The sequence below is a fragment of the Spermophilus citellus genome, assembly GCF_964194105.1.
Source record: "Spermophilus citellus genome assembly, chromosome: 8".
NCBI lineage: Eukaryota > Metazoa > Chordata > Mammalia > Rodentia > Sciuridae > Spermophilus > Spermophilus citellus.
The window spans coordinates 60,620,609-60,640,368 of record NC_138189.1 but is presented as its reverse complement, the minus strand read 5'-3'; the positions used below and the strand labels follow the sequence as shown (position 1 = coordinate 60,640,368).

The 19,760-nt window shown below is 37.2% G+C and overlaps 1 protein-coding gene across 1 annotated transcript in view; it reads right to left on the bottom strand.

The window, feature by feature from the left end:
- Window positions 1–3,882, bottom strand: part of SHROOM3 (shroom family member 3) — a 314,183-nt gene extending 310,301 nt beyond the window's left edge. Inside the window, exon 1 of the mRNA XM_081303765.1 lies at window positions 3,617–3,882. Coding sequence (XP_081159891.1) covers window positions 3,617–3,781 — 165 coding nt within the window. The 5' untranslated portion in view covers window positions 3,782–3,882. The remainder of the gene's footprint in view (window positions 1–3,616) is intronic.
- Between the last annotated feature and the right edge of the window lie 15,878 nt (window positions 3,883–19,760).

The window sequence follows — 19,760 nt, the reverse complement described above, 5'->3', positions numbered from 1 at the left end:
GGAGAAAAGATACTATGCACCAGGTCAAGTGGGTCTCTAGAACTTTCAGGCCTCTAGAAGATGGAAAGGGCAAGGAAGTAGATTCTCTTTCACAGTCTCCAGAAAGGAAGAGGGCCTGTTGATACCTGGATTTTTATCCAGTGAGACCTGTGTCAGACTGCTAACCTACAGAACAGTACATTAGTAACTTGTTTTGTTTTAAACGGCTTGGTTTGTTGTAATTTGTTACAGCAGCAATAGGAAACTAATACACACCCCATCTCTGGAGCCCTGCCTGGCATCCTCCATTTCTTGGGACCCTGTCTCCCTGCCTAAACTCCCACTGCTGTATTTTGTCTTTTGCTAGTTAATTCAATAAAAATTATCAAGCACTTATTCTTTGGCAGGCGTTGTTTTAGGTCCTGGAAATGCAAGATGAGTAAAACATAGCAATGCCCTTTCTTTTTTCTTTTTTGGTACCAGAGATTGAACTCAGGGGCACTCAACCCCTAAGACACATCCCCAGCCCTATTTTGTATTTTATTTAGAGACAGGGTCTCACTGAGTTGCTTAGCACCTCACTGTTGCTGAGACTGGCTTTGAACTTGCGATCCTCCTGCCTCAGCCTCCTGAGCCACTGGGATTATAGGCATGCACCACCGAGCCTGGCAGCAATGCCCTTTCATTTACCCAACAAATATTTGTGTAGTCAGGCTCTGGGTAGATGTGGTGGAGATGAAAAGAAAATAGTTCCTGTCCTAAAAATGTTCACAGATTTCTGAGAAGGCAAGCAACATAAATAAAATATCATGATTCAATGTAATAAGTATATGATATAGGAGTATGGAAGAGAGACCACCTAATGCAGCTGGAACACATCAGGAAAACTTCAGAGAGAAGAAATGAGGCATCCACCAATAGGGCTTTGCTGGACAGACAAGATGGGATGAGATGTTCAAGAGTTTTAGAGCAATGTGACACCTGAATTGTGGCTAGTGCAAATGATCAGAATTTTAAATGTTACTTCATTTTTAAAATTTTTATTTATTTATTTATTTATTGTGATGCTGGAGATTGAACACAGGGCCTTATGCATGCTAGGCAAGCAGTCTCACCAACCGACCTATATCCCCATCCCATGTTACTTCATTTTTTGGTTAACTTTAATTGAAATGGAAATAGCTGCATATAACTGTTGGCTACCATTTTGGATAGCATGGACTGTATCAGATTGTACCCTTGTAGAGATTGCCTTCTCTTACCCTTCTTTCCTATTTCTTTCTGAATGGAAAGCATATGTGATAGCAACTCATCTTAGGCCACATCAATGGAACATCAGCCCGGGATGGAAGTAAGGACAAAGTAAAAGGAACTTGAGTCCCTATTAATATTAAGAGCCACCTTTCAGTTTGGATTATACTCAGATCATTATGTGAGATGAATAAATTCCTATATTATTTAAGGTGTTGTTTGTTGGATCTTTGTGCAGTAGTCAAACTGATCTAATATAAATGCCTGTTAGAATAAGAAAAACAATAATTATTATCTTTGCTAAGATTTTTTTGAGCTACTTCTATGTAGCAGAACCTATGTTAAATGCATAGTCACATTTAATTCCTACACAGCCTAATAAAGTAGATAGTAGTATGTACCCATTTTGTAGATACCATGGAGGTTTAGAGATGCTAGCTCAGTAGAGGGCGGATTAGACCTTTCTGACAACAAACATCTAATAAATGGATACATAATATTTTATCATTAATGGTCAGGAAAATTGAGGATATAAGTTTTAAAATGCAAGGGATAATGTTTGCTGCAGACATTCTCAGTTTTTTACCCAATAGTCATTACTTTCATTTTCCTTTAAAAAGAACCCCAGTTTGTTCAAACAGTACCCAAAGATTCCTTGACTTCAGAAGGGGAGGCCTCTATTGCAGAACCCATAAAAGAAATCATAACTGGTTTAAACTAGTCCTGAAAATTTAATTCCCTTTTGCCAATATTGGTCTAAGAGTAGGCATGTGACACAGTTCTGGCCAATGAGATGTAAGCAAAAAATCTGATGAAGGGCAGCAAAACCCTACCTGGAGTCAAGAGGATGCTGGAGGTGCTGTGTCCATGCTACAACCTTAAAGATGAAAGCCCACATCATAGGAATGACAGAGTAAAGGTCTAAGTGGGACCCTCAATGACCTTATTGAGCTGCTGTTCTTGCCTGGTTAGCCTAACTCTAGATTTCTTTTCTTTCTCTCTCTTTCTTTCTTTCTTTCTTTCTTTCTTTCTTTCTTTCTTTCTTTTTCTTTCTTCCTTTCTTTCTTTAAGAGCTCTTTAAAAAATATTTATTTTTTAGTTGTAGTTGGACACAATACCTTTATTTTATTTATTTATCTTTATGCTGTGCTGAGGATGAACCAGGGCCTCACACATGCTAGGCAAGCACTCTACCGCTGAGCCACAACCCCAGCCATAGATTTCTTGTAGTATGAGAAAAGCCAATCTCAATTTACTTTAGGCCACTATCAATTAAGTTTTTAAGTTTTTTACACCTGGAATCCTTCCTAATTCACAAACACACATCCTTTGTTTTCCTTAAGAAAGCTAAGGAAAGGGTCACATGGTTTATAGAATATCTCCAATACATTCATGGCTGGTTGTTGTGAATCCCAAATCTAGGGGCTCTCCACAGTAAAAATCACTTTGATCTCCCTCAAAACACTTGTGAGGATATAAGGTATAATAAATAACAGAGATCAAATGCAATACCTATTGTCTTTTTCCCCAACTTCAAACCAAAAAAAAAAAAATTCTCCTTTAATTACAAATGTTTCTTAAGGGAATGCACACATACAAAAGATGCTTAAATTCTGTTGTACTAGACTATTAATAGTCTAAAAATTTTTGATAAACATTATAACAAGTAATGTTAATTTCTATAGTTGAAGAGAAAAGCAGAAATACCTAATGCACAAGGATTCATTCAATGGTTATAACTACTCACACCAAAAGCTAACAAGAATTCAATATGACTCAGGTCTAAAAATAGATTCAAATACACAAAAAGATGTTTACACAGAATAGTGTGGGAAAAGTAGTGTTTTGCTCTTAATTATACTGAAAGCTGAATTCTCCTGAGTGTGTAAAAATAAGCAATAAATAATATTTATGCAATAAATTATCCAGAATTATAAACAATGTTAAATATTTTTAAAAGCTAGATATTTTCAGTTGAAGGGAGACAGAGCAGATATTTTTCTGTTCATAACGTATTATGCCACCATCTGACCATGCTGTTAATCTTTAATCTGATTTATAACTGAAAAGCTCATGTGGCAACTGATCTTACACCATTTCATTCACAAAAAGGGAAGATTATCCATCAAATGAGCACATTTTTCCTGGGATTTCACAAAGTAAATGAGCCAGTCATATTTCTCTTTCAAATACCAAGCTATCTGAACTATTTCCAGATAATCAGAAAGGCATGAAACATCAAATTAAGTAATATTGAGGCAATCCTTGGAATTATTTTGCAGTTTTGACTCATCTGACTAAAGTTTAAAAATCAGGGTGTAGGGGAAAGGGTGTAAAAAAAATAACAATATGAATAAAGATAACATTGAAACAAGAAGCAGCTTACCTTAGAGATGATTAATGGTTCTCCATGCTCCAGGCCACCTTTCAAAGTAAAACCCCAGGGAGCTCCTCCCTCCAGGAATGCTTCCAGATAAATGTACCTTCCCTTGGGGGTCGCACTGGGGTTTAACGTGGCACCAGTCTCATCAAAGTTCTCTGTGCTCTTCATCTTGCCGAAACCTTGATCCCTCAGTTCAATTTAAAATGCCCGAGGCAGATTCGGACGCTTCTATAGGCCAAGCTGTCCGATCGTGACACATGCTGGCCAAAAGACAGGTCTGGAGAAAAGAAATTCTTCCTGATGTACAAAGTTCCTCCTAGCTCCACTCCAAGATGCTGAGGCAGAAGGATTCCTCACTTCAACATTTTGCAATATAAATCTTGCTCCGGGGGAATTCTCACGGAAGCCCCCAGTGGTCTCTCTCTTGTCTCCGTTTGTAAAAACTTCTTTCAATGGTCCGCTCCGAAGACTGCTTTTTTTTTTTTTTTTTTTCCTGGAGCATACATACACCCAAACTTTTTCTGTATATTTTACAGAGAAAAGCCTCTCGCTATCTAGGAAGAAAATTACAAAAACTCAAAGGAATACCTCATTTTTGATTGATTACCAACCCTTTCTTCTCGCAGTGAAATTTACCATTACAATAGCCTCCTCCCTCCCCAGAAATAGCTTTAAAAGAAAGCAAGCACTTACTATGCTTCTGCTTGTTTCAGAATTTTCTAATGTGTCCTAAAGGGATTGGAAAAACTGCCGTCCCTATTTACTCCCCCACCCCACCCCCAGCAATAACTTCATAGTTTGCTTCTTGGGGGAAAGAAGAAAAAGAAAAGGGGGAAAAAAAAAACAACGTTTTTACAAGATTTAGAGAAAATGGGGGAGGGGGGAAGGCATACATTCCCAGTGGAAAAAAATATCAAGGAGGCAGGTCAGTTCTTTTCTTTGGTATTTTCAGTGATGATCAGCCACGGTGGCTGCCTCCACAGCAACTTGCCTCCACTGGGAGGGAGTAAGGAAGTGAGAGGCAATGGATCAAGGCGAAGAGAGGCATTGCCACCGTTCTGCACAGTAAGCCCTGCCATGCAGAATTCAGCTTACCACAAAGACCTGACAATCAAAACAATCTCACAGTTGATAAAACCTAGAAAGTTGAAAACACCATACAGACTGCTAATTACCAAGGACTAGAAAAATAGTTGCTAGAAGACCCCCAGACCAATTAAAGCAGAACTTCAAGGAGTGAGATATGGGAATGAGTATTTTTTTTTAAACCCTCCAGGCAATTCTGCTTTGCAGCCAAGTTTGAGAAGCAGTAGGCTATATGATTTGCGTAAACATTTAGGTGTCAAGGTGGTGGCACAGGGCTTTATTTATTTTAAATTCATTAGAAGAAAATGCCATATAATAAATGATCAGGCTCTCATCTTGAATTAGAACTTTCTAGTCAAATTTCTGCTTGTTGGACTCAATGAAAATTTGAGACAGGCTTTCTTGTGTTCTATGTTTTAATTCTTATCTACTCTAAGATTGTTTGTTATCCATTCTTTAAATGAAATGACTTATTTAATGCCTTGTAAATACTAGATGCTCACAGTTGAACGTTGTTCTGATTTCAGGTTATCAGCATAACTCTGTATTAATATTACATATCATTCAATGTTATTTCTATTCAAATGAAAACAATACAAGATAACTATGTCTTTTACCCAGAAGCATTAGTTACTAAGTTATTGGAACAAATTAGAACTATTTCCAAGGAATATGGTGACTAAAACTTTTTCTATTTAAAATTATGTGATAATGTGAATTTTTATTTTCAAAACAGTTTAAAAACTACTGTGAGGTATGATAACAACTTGAGTTTGGTATTTGTAATTGTGCTTAATGAAAGTTGGTCTAGAGAAGCAAATAAGACTACATGATATTTTATGTAAACAAATAGCATATGTAATTTGATTTTTGAGTAGTAACCTGAAGGTCAAAGCCAAAAAAAAAAAAAAAAAAAGTAAATTCTCATACTCATCAAATGGTGGTATTTTGTGGAAACATAAGGTGAAACCAAATGAAAGTATGTGGTAAAGATTTATTGATGCTTTCAGATAATTTATGCAATTTTTATTGGGGTTTCCTTTTGCAGTTTAATTTGTAAACAATAGGAGAAACATTAGCATATCTTTCAAAGTAATGAATAATGTTTTATTTTAAATACATTTTAAACTAACTATACAGTTTTTTTCTGAAAAATTATTTCCTGTGACTCTCAATGACCTATTCATTTATACTCTGCAAAACTAAGATTTGGCATGATTAGCTTTTAAAATTAAAAGTAATAAAGCTATGCAAAATATCAGTCAGGAGAAATAATTATGGGAGATCCAATGTAACCATGGTAACTCTTATAGTTTAAAAACAATGTATTGTATATTCAACAAATGCTGAGTAGATTTTAAGTGCTCTCACAAACAACAGCAAAAAAAAAAAGAATTATGTGAGATAATGAGTATGTTAATTAACTCAATTTACCCATTCCACAATGCATACGTATAAGAAAATATCATGTTTGAACACCATAGACATATACAATTTCATTTATCAATTAATAAATATAAATAAATGTAATGAAGTTGAAAGCAAAAGGCAAAGGACATAAGAAAAAGATAATCAATGAAGAATATAAACTCAGTACTTAAAGACTGAGAAAACTACTATTTTATATTATTACCCAAAACATTTAAGAAATGCTTTTAATGAATAATCTGAAACAATAATTATGTAAAATTTCATTTTGTAGATATTCTCTATAGAAACTGATAGACCAGGTTGGGGATAACTTCTTCCCCAATTCCCAACTTTTTTGGGGGGTATGTTGGGATTGAACCCAGGTCCTTGGGCACGTTCCTTAAGTGCTTTGCCACTGAGCTGTGCTCCAAACCCTATCCCAACTTCCATGTTTGAAGTTAAAAAATATTAAAGATGCAAGGGACTCCTCTATGTCCTCAATGTCCTGTTCTCAAAGGTAAGGACACAGAAACCTCTAGAATGTTAAAAGAACTGACAAGAAGCACCTTGCAAGCAGCATAAGCTCTCATAAAATTGAAATCTTTAGACATTTAGGTTGGAATCTCAGTTTAAGTTAGACTTGTTACATAAATATATAGCAAAAGGACAACTTTCTTTTGGACCAACAGTTAACACATAAGGAAACCCTTCAGTTAGGATGCGTGATTTGGACCCAAATTCTAATTAGATAAAGAAATTAGAGTCTTTCCTTTCCCCCAAGAAGAGAAAGACAACTGTATTATCTCAAGATGCTGATGGTGGAGGGTCAGGAATCTGAAAAAGAGGTAGTTGTCCTTCTGAATCTTCAGAAGGATTTAGACTTTTAGGTAGGGAACTTGGTCTTTTACCTATTCAGCATCCCTCTAGGGAACCACCCCTTCTTCAGCTGTCCTATGGTGCTAGTGGGTTGACCCTACCCCTAGCTCTAGAGGTGGACATAATGATGCAGGTGTCAACCATTTCCTGGTTCAAGTGATGAGTATATGGATGGACCTGTGACTCAAGTGTGGCCAACATTGTAACTAGGAATTTTAACCGTGCCTCCAAAAGGTTGGTAGATAAAATCCTGGAGTTTCACAAGTTGTCTTTGCCCTCACATGCTAGCCCTCAAAGAGCAGTCTGAAGATATGGAGATAGTATCCTGTAGATGCCAGTCAAGCTGCAGGCCCAGCTATCCACTATATCTTACTTAAGCCAGTAGTTCTCAAATTTAAGTTTTCAGGACCCTTTTACATTCTTAAGAATGATCAATACTCCAAAGAAATACTTACCACAGTTAGAAATTTTAAAAAGAAAAGAATATTTTAAAATAATGTTTTATTTATTCACTTAAAATAACAGTATATTAAAATAACATATTTTTAATAGAGTGGGGTTTTTTTTTTGGGGGGGGGGAGAGTGTGTGTGTGTGTGTGTGTGTGTGTGTGTGTGTGTGCCGGGGATGCTAAGTGTATGCTCTCTTGCTGAGCTACTACCCCAACTGATATGATGTTTATGATAAAATAATTATAATTTTTCAAACATAAAAAAAATTACTGAGAGGAGCAGCCTTTTACATATTTGCAAATCTCTCTAATGGCCAGTTTTAAAGACATTTGGATTCTATTTTCTGCTTCTGTGTTCAATATGTGGGATATAGCAGGTCACAAAGCCATTGGAAACTCCACTACACACTGTGAGAAAACAAGTGGAAAAGACAAACAATGTCTTGGTATTATTATGAAAATGGTTTCGACCTTGACGACCCAAGAGGGTCTCAAGGTCCCCACCCCTGGGTCCCCAGATCACACTTTGAGATCTGCTGCCTTAAGGAGATCCAACCATGCCTGAAGCCATCCCAATCCCACAATTACCAGTTTTGTGAGCACATAAAAATCTGTTTATTTTTCCCTTAAACCAGTGGAATTTGGTTTCTGCTACTTGCAACTAATTGAGTTCTGAGCCATGCACAGTGAAGTCCTTTGGGAGTGCTTCTTGGTTTGGAAGAAAGACTAGGGAAGCTTATCTCAGTCTCAGAAATAAAACTTCACATCTTGTTTTCTCTATGCTGCTTCCTTCCTACCTTCTGCCTTTAACTTATAATTACTTCTATTTTATCAGTCGAATTTTTCTCTTCATGACAAACGAATCCAATACAGTTCACCATTGTACTTCTTATCTCTATATGAAAAATTCCTACTGCTACTAATTGAGTTCATATAGCCCTGTTACTGGAAATATGGCCCCAGGACAGACAAATATTTCACTCATATAGACTCTGCCATTATTCATCTAGCATTCCCACACCAAACATTCTTTTAAATGTCATTTGCCTAATCACTGTTTAGAAATCACATATCACCCTATTTGTTAATATTATTTAAATAAAAAACTAATGTACTCTTTTCAATTGTTTTTCCTTTCCCTGTACTGGGCCCTGAACCCATGACTTCATACATGCAAAGCATGTGCTTTGCCACTGAGCTACACCTCCAGTTCCTATTTTTGTTAACATTTTTAAGTGTGCTTTTCAATTTATTGGATTTAAAATTTTTTTTATAAAGTTGTAGATAGACACAATACCTTTATTTATTTTTATGTGGTGCTAAGGATTGAACCCAGTGCCTTACATGTGCTAGGCAAGCACTCTATCACTGAGCCACAACCCCAGCCCAATTTATTGGATTTTTAAAAATGCTTCTGAATTTAATATTTAAGATTGAAAGGCACTAAATACAGTTTGATATGTCACTCTAAAAATAAAGTCAGAGTGACATCTAGTGGTTCTTTTGGCTCACTAAATAATCATTAAAATGAAGTAATTGTGGACAAGACTTTGTTAATGTATAGGTTTTGAAGGTTATTTGGTTTATCATAGAAAGAAAGCACTAGAACAATCCCAACACACAAAAGCAACCTTATTTCAAAGTCTGTGCAATCTTTTCAGGCAGCCTTTGATTGACAAAAAGAGTTGTGTCTCCATGTGAGTCTAAGCAGAACTTTCCTAACCTCCAAATGCCCAAAGGTCAATTACATGCTCTTCTGAAAGAGGTGGTTTGGAAGAGGTAGGAAAATACAAAGTTTAATTTGAACTAATAAGGATCTGCCTGCTAGAAGTTCTCCTGAAACACAGGGCTTGATTGAATGTTGGGTTGGATAATTTACCAAAATAAGCTTGGTGAGAATGAGGAAGAGAAAGTGGATATACCAATGATCATAAGGGTTATCAAAAAATGGCCACAGTACAATCAATTCAAATCTTCTAGGAATTATCAAAATGTTCTGTCTTGATTGACATGTGTATATATCTGTCAAAACTCATCAAAAGGGACACTGCAATTGGATTCAGTTTATTAAACAGGAATTTTTAAGAAAATTCAAGGATTTCATGGACAGATGAATGAATAACCACAATGCAGTATATACACACTTGGAAAATTATTTAGCATTGAAAAATGAATGAAATTCTGAAATATTCCACAACATAAATAAAACTTGGAGATTTTTTTTCTGTTACTGAGGATTGAACCTGGAATGCTCTACCACTTAGCTACATCCCCAGCCTTTTTTTATTTTACACTGAGATAGGGTCTCACTAAATTGTCCAGGCTGGCCTTGAACCTGCAATTCTCCCCACTCAGCCTCCTGGATTGTTGGGATTGCAGGTGTGTACCACCACAACCTTGGAGATGCTATATGAAGTGAAATATGGCAGACGCAAAAGAACAAATACTGTGTAATTCCCTTAAAGAGCTACCTTGAGTAGTCAGATTCATAGAAACAGAAAACAGAATAGTGGTTGTTGAGTTTGGAGGTAGGGAGAATTGGGAATTAGCATTCAATGGGTAGGGAGTTTTAATTTGGGAAGATTAAGTTCTGCTGACAATGGTGATGATTGCACAACAATGTGAATGTGTAAAAAAAAATGTGAATGCCAGTGAAACTACATACTTTAAATGATAAAATTTATTTTATGTATTTTATCATATAAAAGATCAAAAAAGTTTATACAAAGAATCTGTAAAAGATAAAGAAATATAAAATGTGACACTATAACTAATCAGTTCATTATTCACCACTTAACCCAGGGCAGCATAGTTATGGGTGAATGTCTCAAAATTGCCAGATGCATCAACAAATAATAATATTAATACCTAATAACATATACTTTATGTTAATACCTGTCAACATTCATAACCAATATGAATTATTTCAGTAGATTATTATTTTAAAACATATATAGGAGCCTGAGGCAAGAGGATTGCAAGTTCAAGGCCAGCTAGGACAACACAGTGAGACACTGTCTCACCAATTAAAAAATAAATAAATAAATAAATAACACACACATACACACACACACACACACACACACACACACACAAAGAAACAAGCAAGCAAACAAACAAAAATCGCTTCTAAGGGGTGGGGATGTAACTTAGTGGTAAAGAACTTGCCTAGCATGTGTGCAAGGCCCTAGGTTTAACCCCCAGTATGAAAGGGTAAAAAGAGCTGGTAGAAATATACCCATAAACTTACATTACTTACTATCTAGATAAGAAGTAAAAGATCAAGCCGGGAGCAGTGGTACACACGTGTAATCCCAGCGGTTCAGGAGGCTGAAGTAGGAGGATTGCAAATTCAAAGCCAGCCTCAGTAACAGTTAAGAGCTAAAGCAACTCAGTGAGACCATGTCTCTAAATAAAATACAAAAAAGGGCTGGGGATGTGGCTCAGTGGTCATGTGGTACAAAAAATAGTAAAAAAAATCTTAATAAGAATATAGTTCAGGGGCTGGGGTTGTGGCTCAGCGGTAGAGCGCTTGCCTCACACATGCAAGACCCTGGATCCAATCCTCAGCACCACATAAAAATAAATAAGTGAAATAAAGATATTGTGCCCAACTATAAATAAAAAATAAATATTAAAAAAAAGAATATAGTCCAGCAGCAGGACTTGGTTGCACATGCATGTAATCCCGGCTACTAGGGAGCTGAGGCAGAAGGATCACAAGTTCAAGGCCACCCTGGCCAATTTAGTGAGACCCTGTCTCAAAAAAAGAAAAGGGAAGATGAGGATGATAGAGCATTTGCCTAGCATGCTTGAGATTCAATCCTCAGCATCGCAAAAACAAAAACAAAGCAAAATTCACACCAGTGTTGGGGGAGAGATGGCAAAGGGACATGAGAAAACTCTCTGGGGAAACAGAAATTTTTACTGGAGTGCTGGTTCCTGGGTGTATGCATTTATCAAAAGTCATCACTTAGAGGTCCATTTAGAATGAATTCATTTTATTTTATTTTATTTTATTTTTTTAAGATCAAAAGAAAATATTTATTTATTTATTCATAGTACTGGGAACAGAACCTAGGGGCAATTTACCACTAAGCTACATCCCCAGCTCTTTTTATTTTTTTTTTTAGACATAGTCTTGCTAAGTTGCCCAGACTGGCCTCAAACTTGCAATCCTCCTGCCTCAGCCTCCCAAGTCATGAGAATTATAGGCATGCACCCCCACACCCAGCAGGATATATAAATTTTAAAATCCTCTAGGTAATTAGACAATAAATGATACTTTCATTCTTACTATATTAATTTAAATAGTGTGTTTTGGGACTGGGGATGTGGCTCAGTGGTAGAGTGGTTGCCTGGCATGTGTGAGGCCTTGGGTACAATCTCCAGTATGGGGGAGGGGAAGCAATAGTGTATTTGAAGATGATAAGTCATGTGGGAAAAATGAAACTGAGAAAAGGAAAATGAGTTAAGGATTGCAATTTTACAGAGAGTAGTCAGGGAAGATATCATTGACAAAGTAATGTAGTAGAAAAGACTTGAACCAAGTGAGGAGTACATAGGGTATCTTGGGCAGAGCTTTCCAAGCAGTGGGAACAGACAAGTGCGAAGGCCCTGAGGCAGGAACAAGCCAGTTGTGTTCAAAGGGAAGCCCGTGTGGCTTAAGTGGAGGACACAAAATGGAAAACAGGCAGAATCTCTGAGGGCCTTGGTGGCACTCACCTGTAATCCTAACGACTAGGGGTACTGAAACAAGAGGATCCCAAGTTCAAGGCCATCCTCAGCAACCTAACAAGACCCTGTCTCAAAATAAAAAAAAATAAAATTAAAAAAGGACTGGGGATGTACCACAATGGTAAAGTTCCCCTAGGTTCAATTCCCAGTACCAAAAAAAGAAAGAAAGATGAATGAAAGAAAGAAAGAAGAAGAAAAGAAGGAAAGGGAGGGAGGGAAAAGCAAAGCTTAAGAACAGGAAGGCAGGCCACATTGTATGGTGCCTTGCTGGCCATGTGTGGTCTTTGGTAGTTCCTCTGAATAAGATGAGGAGCCTTTGAAGGTGGAGGGTAGAGGAGTCAAGTGAGCTGATTTATGCTGTAACAGCCTCCTCTGGGAGGTTGATAGGGGCGAAGAGGCTGCTGCTGCAACCAGGCAACTAGAAATGATGATTAGACCAAGAAACTAATAGTAGAGGTAGTTAAGAATCAGCTGGGTTCTGGAATATTTTGAATGTTGAGCCAATAGGAATTCACAGCTTGTAAGATATCAGGAAAAATGTAGTCAGATTAATTCAACTGTGTTGGCAGGTTTCAAACTCATTTTGAACAATGAAGTTCTAGTGTACTTTTTGGTCCAAGTAATTATCTCAAAAAAGGAAATTCCAAGCTAGGCGTGTATTTATAATCCCAGCCTTCAGGGAACTGAGGCAGGAGGATCCCGTGAGTGAGTCCTATACCAGCCTGGACACTACAGGAAAAACACTGTCTCAAAACCAAAGGAAAAATAGAAAATTACGAAATGTCTGTTAGAATATATAAAAGAGACCCGATGTGATGGCGCATGCCTGTAATCCCAGTAGCTCTGGAGGATGAGAAAGGAGGATCACGAGTTCAAAGCCAACCTCAGCAAAAGCGAGGTGCTAAGCAACTCAGTGAGATCCCGTCTCTAAATAAAATACAAAATAGAGCTGGGGATGTGGCTCAGTGGTCAAGTGCCCCTGAGTTCAAACTCCATTACCCATCTCCCCCCAAGAAAAAGAATGTACAAAAGAATTTTGACCATAAATTACATGGGTGGGCATATCATGTTACAATATTCGAGGGACCTACTGAAGTTCATCTTCAGCCCTGTGGATTTTATTTATAATAAATTTTTATTAAAAACCTCTGCAATTGTTTTCCTCTTTCCTTAGTTTTTTTTTTTATTTGAAAGGCACAACAAAACTGCTAAGATGTAAAGGGTTCCCTTATAATCAGTTTGCAAAAATAGTATGCCCTGCATCCAAATAGACCTTTAAGACCATCACAGGCCCTGTGACATGATGCACTCCTCCGTCCCCAGTGACCTCTGCTATGTGCAACACCCAATGAGAAGACACCACCTTCCTCCCATCTTTTCCACCATTTAGCCTGCTGAATGACTGCTGAGGCTGACAGGTAATGTTCGTCAGGTTTACGTCTCTGGTTGGTGTGATTTGATGAACAGAACTTTTTGAAAGAGAAAGTTTTCTCTACTCATGTTGATGGCAAGTCACTCCCTGACTCACAATCAGCCAGAAAATCCAACCTACTCTGTAAGACTTGAGAGATTCTCCCAGGCATATCTGCCAGGCAAATGAACAGTAGAAGTTAGAAATATTTAAACAGAGAAAGAAGAGCAGCAATCTTCATGAATTCTTCTCACTCTTGGCCGAAAGCTTGATTGTCAAAGGAAGCAAGACTTTTTCATCACCCTGAATGCTTATACTGTAGGGTTTTCTGCAAGTGTTTCTTTTTGTAATCTCTTCAACCTAGTGAGTCAGAAAGTACCTATATCCTACAAATTGCATCTATACTGTGAATGTTTGTATTGCCTACATAGTCTCCTGTATTGTTCCTTAGTAATTTCTTTTTTTTTTTTTATTGGTTGTTCACAACATTACAAAGCTCTTGACATAACATACTTCATACATTGGACTGAAGTGGGTTATGAACCCCCAATTTTACCCCAAATGCAGATTGCAGAGTCACATCGGTTACACTTCCACAATTTTACATAATGTCTTATTGGTAATTGTTGTATTCTGCTACCTTTCCTATCCCCTACTATCCCCCCTCCCCTCCCCTCCCAACTTCTCTCTCTACCCCGTCTACTGTAATTCATTACTCTCCTTGTTTATTTTCCCATTCCCTCACAACCTCTTGTATGTAATTTTGTATAGTAATGAGGGTCTCCCTTCATTTCCATGCAATTTCCCTTTTCTCACCCTTTCCCTCCCATCTCATGTCTCTGTTTAATGTTAATCTTTTCTTCCTACTCTTCCTCCCTGCTCTGTTCATAGTTGCTCTCATTATATCAAAGAAGACATTTGGTATTTGTTTTTTAGGGATTGGCTAGCTTCACTAAGCATAATCTGCTCTAGTGCCATCCATTTCCCTGCAAATTCTATGATTTTGTCATTTTTTATTGCTGCATAGTACTCCATTGTGTATAGATGCCACATTTTTTTTATCCATTCATCTACTGAGGGGCATCTGGGTTGGTTCCACAGTCTAGCAATTGTGAATTGTGCTGCTATGAACATCGATGTGGCAGTATCCCTGTAGCATGCTCTTTTAAGGTCTTCAGGGAATAGTCCAAGAAGGGCAAGAGCAGGGTCAAATGGTGGTTCCATTCCCATCTTTCCCAGGAATCTCCAAACTGCTTTCCAAATTGGCCGCACCAATTTGCAGTCCCACCAGCAATGTACAAGTGTACCCTTTTCTCCGCAACCTCTCCAGCACTTGTTGTTGTTTGACTTCATAGTGGCTGCCAATCTTACTGGAGTGAAATGGTATCTTAGGGTGGTTTTGATTTGCATTTCTCTGACTGCTAGAGATGGTGAGCATTTTTTCATGTACTTATTGATTGATTGTATATCCTCCTCTGAGAAGTGTCTGTTCAGGTCCTTGGCCCATTTGTTGATTGGGTTATTTGTTATCTTATTGTCTAATTTTTTGAGTTCTTTGTATACTCTGGATATTAGGGCTCTATCTGAAGTGTGAGGAGTAAAGATTTGTTCCCAGGATGTAGGCTCCCTGTTTACCTCTCTTATTGTTTCTCTTGCTGAGAAAAAACTTTTAAGTTTAATTAAGTCCCATTTGTTGATTCTTGTTGTTAACTCTTGTGCTATGGGTGTCCTATTAAGGAATTTGGAGCCCGACCCCACAATTTGTAGATCGGATCCAACTTTGTCTTCTATCAGATGCAGAGTCTCTGGTTTGATATCAAGTTCCTTGATCCATTTTGAGTTAACTTTTGTGCATGGCGAGAGAAAGGGGTTCAGTTTCATTTTGTTGCATATGGATTTCCAGTTTTCTCAACACCATTTGTTGAAGATGCTATCCTTCCTCCATTGCATGCTTTTAGCCCCTTTATCAAATATAAGATAGTTGTAACTTTGTGGATCAGTCTCTGTGTCCTCTATTCTAAACCATTGGTCCACCCGCCTGTTTTGGTACCAGTACCATGCTGTTTTTGTCACTATTGCTTTGTAATATAGTTTGAAATCTGGTATCGCTATACCGCCTGATTCACACTTCCTGTTTAGAATTGCTTTTGCTATTCTGGGTCTTTTATTTTTCCATATGAATTTCATGATTGCTTTGTCAATTTCTACAAGATATGCCGTTGGGATTTTGATTGGCATTGCATTAAACCTATAGAGAACTTTTGGTAATATCGCCATTTTGATGATGTTAGTTCTGCCTATCCATGAACAGGGTATGTTTTTCCATCTTCTAAGATCTTCATCAACTTCTCTCTTTAGGGTTCTGTAGTTTTCATTATATAAATCTTTCACCTCTTTTGTTAGGTTTATTCCCAAGTATTTTATTTTTTTTGAGGATATCGTGAATGGAGTGTTTTTCCTCATTTCCGTTTCCGAAGTTTTGTCGCTGATATACAGAAATGCCTTTGATTTATGCGTGTTGATTTTATATCCTGCCACTTTGCTGAATTCATTTATTAGTTCTAGTAGTTTCTTTGTAGACCCTTTTGGGTCTTCTAGGTATAGAATCATGTCATCTGCAAATAGTGATAATTTAAGTTCTTCTTTTCCAATTTTTATGCCTTTAATTTCTTTCGTCTGTCTAATTGCTCTGGCCAGTGTTTCGAGAACTATATTGAATAGAAGTGGAGATAGAGGGCATCCCTGTCTTGTTCCGGATTTTAGAGGGAATGCCTTCAACTTTTGTCTATTCAGAATGATGCTAGCCTGAGGCTTAGCATAGATAGCTTTTACAATGTCAAGGTAGGTTCCTGTTATCCCTAATTTTTCTAGAGTTTTGAACATAAAGGGATGCTGTACTTTGTCAAATGCTTTCTCTGCATCTATCGAGATGATCATATGGTTCTTATCTTTAAGTCTATTGATGTGGTGAATAACATTTATTGATTTCCGTATGTTGAACCATCCTTGCATCCCAGGGATGAATCCTACTTGGTCGTGGTGCACAATTTTTTTGATGTGTTTTTGTATTCGATTCGCCAGAATTTTATTGAGGATTTTTGCATCTAGGTTCATTAGAGATATTGGTCTGTAGTTTTCTTTCTTTGAGGTGTCTTTGTCTGGTTTCGGAATCAGGGTGATGTTGGCCTCATAGAATGAGTTTGGAAGAGCTCCCTCTTTTTCTATTTCCTGAAATAACTTGAAAAGTATTGGTTTTAATTCTTCTTTAAAGGTTTTGTAAAACTCCGCTGTATATCCATCCGGTCCTGGGCTTTTCTTGGTTGGTAGTCTTTTGATGGCTTCTTCAATTTCATCCATTGATATTGGTCTGTTCAGATTGTGTGTATCCTCCTGACTCAATCTGGGCAAATCATATGCCTTAAGAAATTTATCGATGTCTTCACTATCTTCTATTTTGTTGGAATATAGGTTTTCAAAATAATTTCTAATTGTCTTCTGTATTTCTGTAGGGTCTGTTGTAATATTGCCTTTTTCATCCCGTATGTTAGTAATTTGAGTTCTCTCTCTTCTTCTCTTCGTTAGCATGGCTAAAGGTCTTTCGATCTTATTTATTTTTTCGAAGAACCAACTTTTAGTTTTGTTAATTTTTTCAATAGTTCCTTTTGTTTCAATTTCATTGATTTCCGCTCTAATTTTAATTATTTCTAGCCTTCTGCTACATTTGCTGTTGTTTTGCTCTTCCTTTTCTAGGGCTTTGAGATGAAGTGTGAGCTCATTTATTTGTTGGTTTTTTCTTTTTTTGAGGAATGACCACCAGGCGATGAATTTTCCTCTTAAAACTGCTTTCATTGTGTCCCATAGATTCCGATACGTTGTGTCTGTATTTTCATTTATCTCTAAGAATTTTTTGATTTCCTCCTTTATGTCTTCTGTAACCCATTGATCATTCAGTAACGTATTGTTCATTTTCCATGTGATGTAGGATTTTTCCTTCCTTCTTTTATCATTGATTTCCAGTTTCATTCCATTATGATCAGATAAAATGCATGGTATTATCTCCACCCCTTTATATTTACTGAGGGTTTCCCTATGGCATAATATATGGTCTATTTTTGAGAAGGATCCATGTGCTGCTGAGAAAAAAGTATATCCATTTGATGATGGTTGATATATTCTATATATGTCAGTTAAGTCTAGGTTGTTGATTGTGATATTGAGTTCTGTAGTTTCTTTATTCAATTTTTGTTTGGAGGATCTGTCCAACGGTGAAAGAGGTGTGTTGAAGTCACCCATAATTATTGTGTTGTGGTCTATTTGATACTTGAACTTGAGGAGAGTTTGTTTTATGAATGTCGCAGCACCATTGTTTGGTGCATAAATATTGATAATTGTTATGTCTTGTTGGTGAATGGTTCCTTTTAACAGTATATAATGACCTTCTTTGTCCCTTTTGATTAACTTAGTCTTGAAGTCGATTTTATTCGATATGAGGATGGCCACTCCTGCTTGCTTACGAGAACTGTGTGCGTGGTATATTTTTTCCCATCCTTTCACCTTCAGCCTGTGTATGTCTTTTCCAATCAGATGTGTCTCCTGGAGGCAGCATATTGTTGGATTTGTTTTTTTAATCCATGATACCAGCCTATGTCGCTTTATTGGAGAGTTTAGGCCGTTAACATTCAGAGTTACTATTGATATATGGTTTGAACTTCCATCCATGTTTGAATGTTTATCCTTTTTTTTTTTTTAAATATTTAGATTGTTTCTCCGTGATTATCTTTCCCCTCGCCCTCTGTCTTTACTGAGGCACTTCCCACTGATGGTTTTGGTTATTGTTTTTCATTTCTTCCTCGTGTAGTGTTTTGCTCAAAATGCTTTGCAATGCAGGTTTTCTGGCTGCAAATTCTTTTAACTTTTGTTTATCATGAAAGATCTTTATTTCATTGTCATACCTGAAGCTTAATTTTGCTGGATACAGAATTCTTGGTTGGCATCCATTGTCTTTCAGTGTTTGAAATACATTGTTCCATGACCTTCTTGCTTTCAGTGTCTGTGATGAAAAGTCCGTTGTTAACCGTATTGGTTTACCCCTAAATGTAATCTGTCTCCTTTCTCTTGTAGCTTTTAATATTTTCTCTTTGTTCTGTATATTGGATATCTTCATAACAATGTGTCTTGGCGTTGGTCTACTGTGATTTTGTGTGCTCGGTGTCCTGTATGCATCTTCAATTTGTATATCTGTTTCCTTTTTTATTTCTGGAAAGTTTTCTGTAATTATTTCATTCAGTAGGTTTCTCATTCCCTTGGTGTGGATCTCTGTACCTTCCTCTATCCCGATGACTCGTAAGTTTGGTTTCTTCATGTTATCGCATAATTCTTGGATGTTTTTCTCGTGATTTTTTACCAGCCTTTCTGAGTTGGCTAGGCTCTTTTCAAGATGGTATATTTTGTCTTCATTATCTGACGTTCTGGTTTCTACTTGTTCCACTCTGTTAGTGATACTCTCAATTGAGTTTTTAATTTGGTTTATCGTTTCCTTCATTTCTAGAATTATTGTTTGATTATTTTTTATAAACTCTATCTCCTTATAAAGATGCTTAACTTCTTCTTTTAGCTGTTTATGTAACTCATTCTCAATGTGTTCTTTCGCTGCTTGAATTTGCTCTTGTATCCTCTTTGAGGTTCCATTCCATCTGTCTAAGGTGTTCCTTGAGTTCTTTATATGACCATTTTTCTGATGACTCTAGGTCCTCCTGAATATTTAGGCTGTCCTGCATTGCTTGTACTCCTCTTCTTCCTTGCTTCTTGAAGCTGCTCATGTTGCTTCTTGTTCTGGTTGACTTCTGGGTTACTGTTTATTCCTATAAATTTATTTGATGCAGATCCCTGCAGGACCCCTCTTCATGGAATTCTGCTAGAAGTTCCTCAGTGTGAAGACTGCCGCTGTTCCAAAGGGTCTTTTTGATCTCATTAGTGCAGAGACATTAGAGTCGCTGCTTCCTCCTCGGCGGCCATTCACTGACTCCCTTTAGTAATTTCTTATCTACAGTCCTCGAAGTAGAAATCAAATTCCTGACCTCCTGTAGGCAAGGCTCTTATCATGCCTGTCTTTCTATCTCTTCCTAGACCTTCCAATCCTCCGTGCCAATCTCCGCGTCTCGCCGCTTCCCATTGGCTG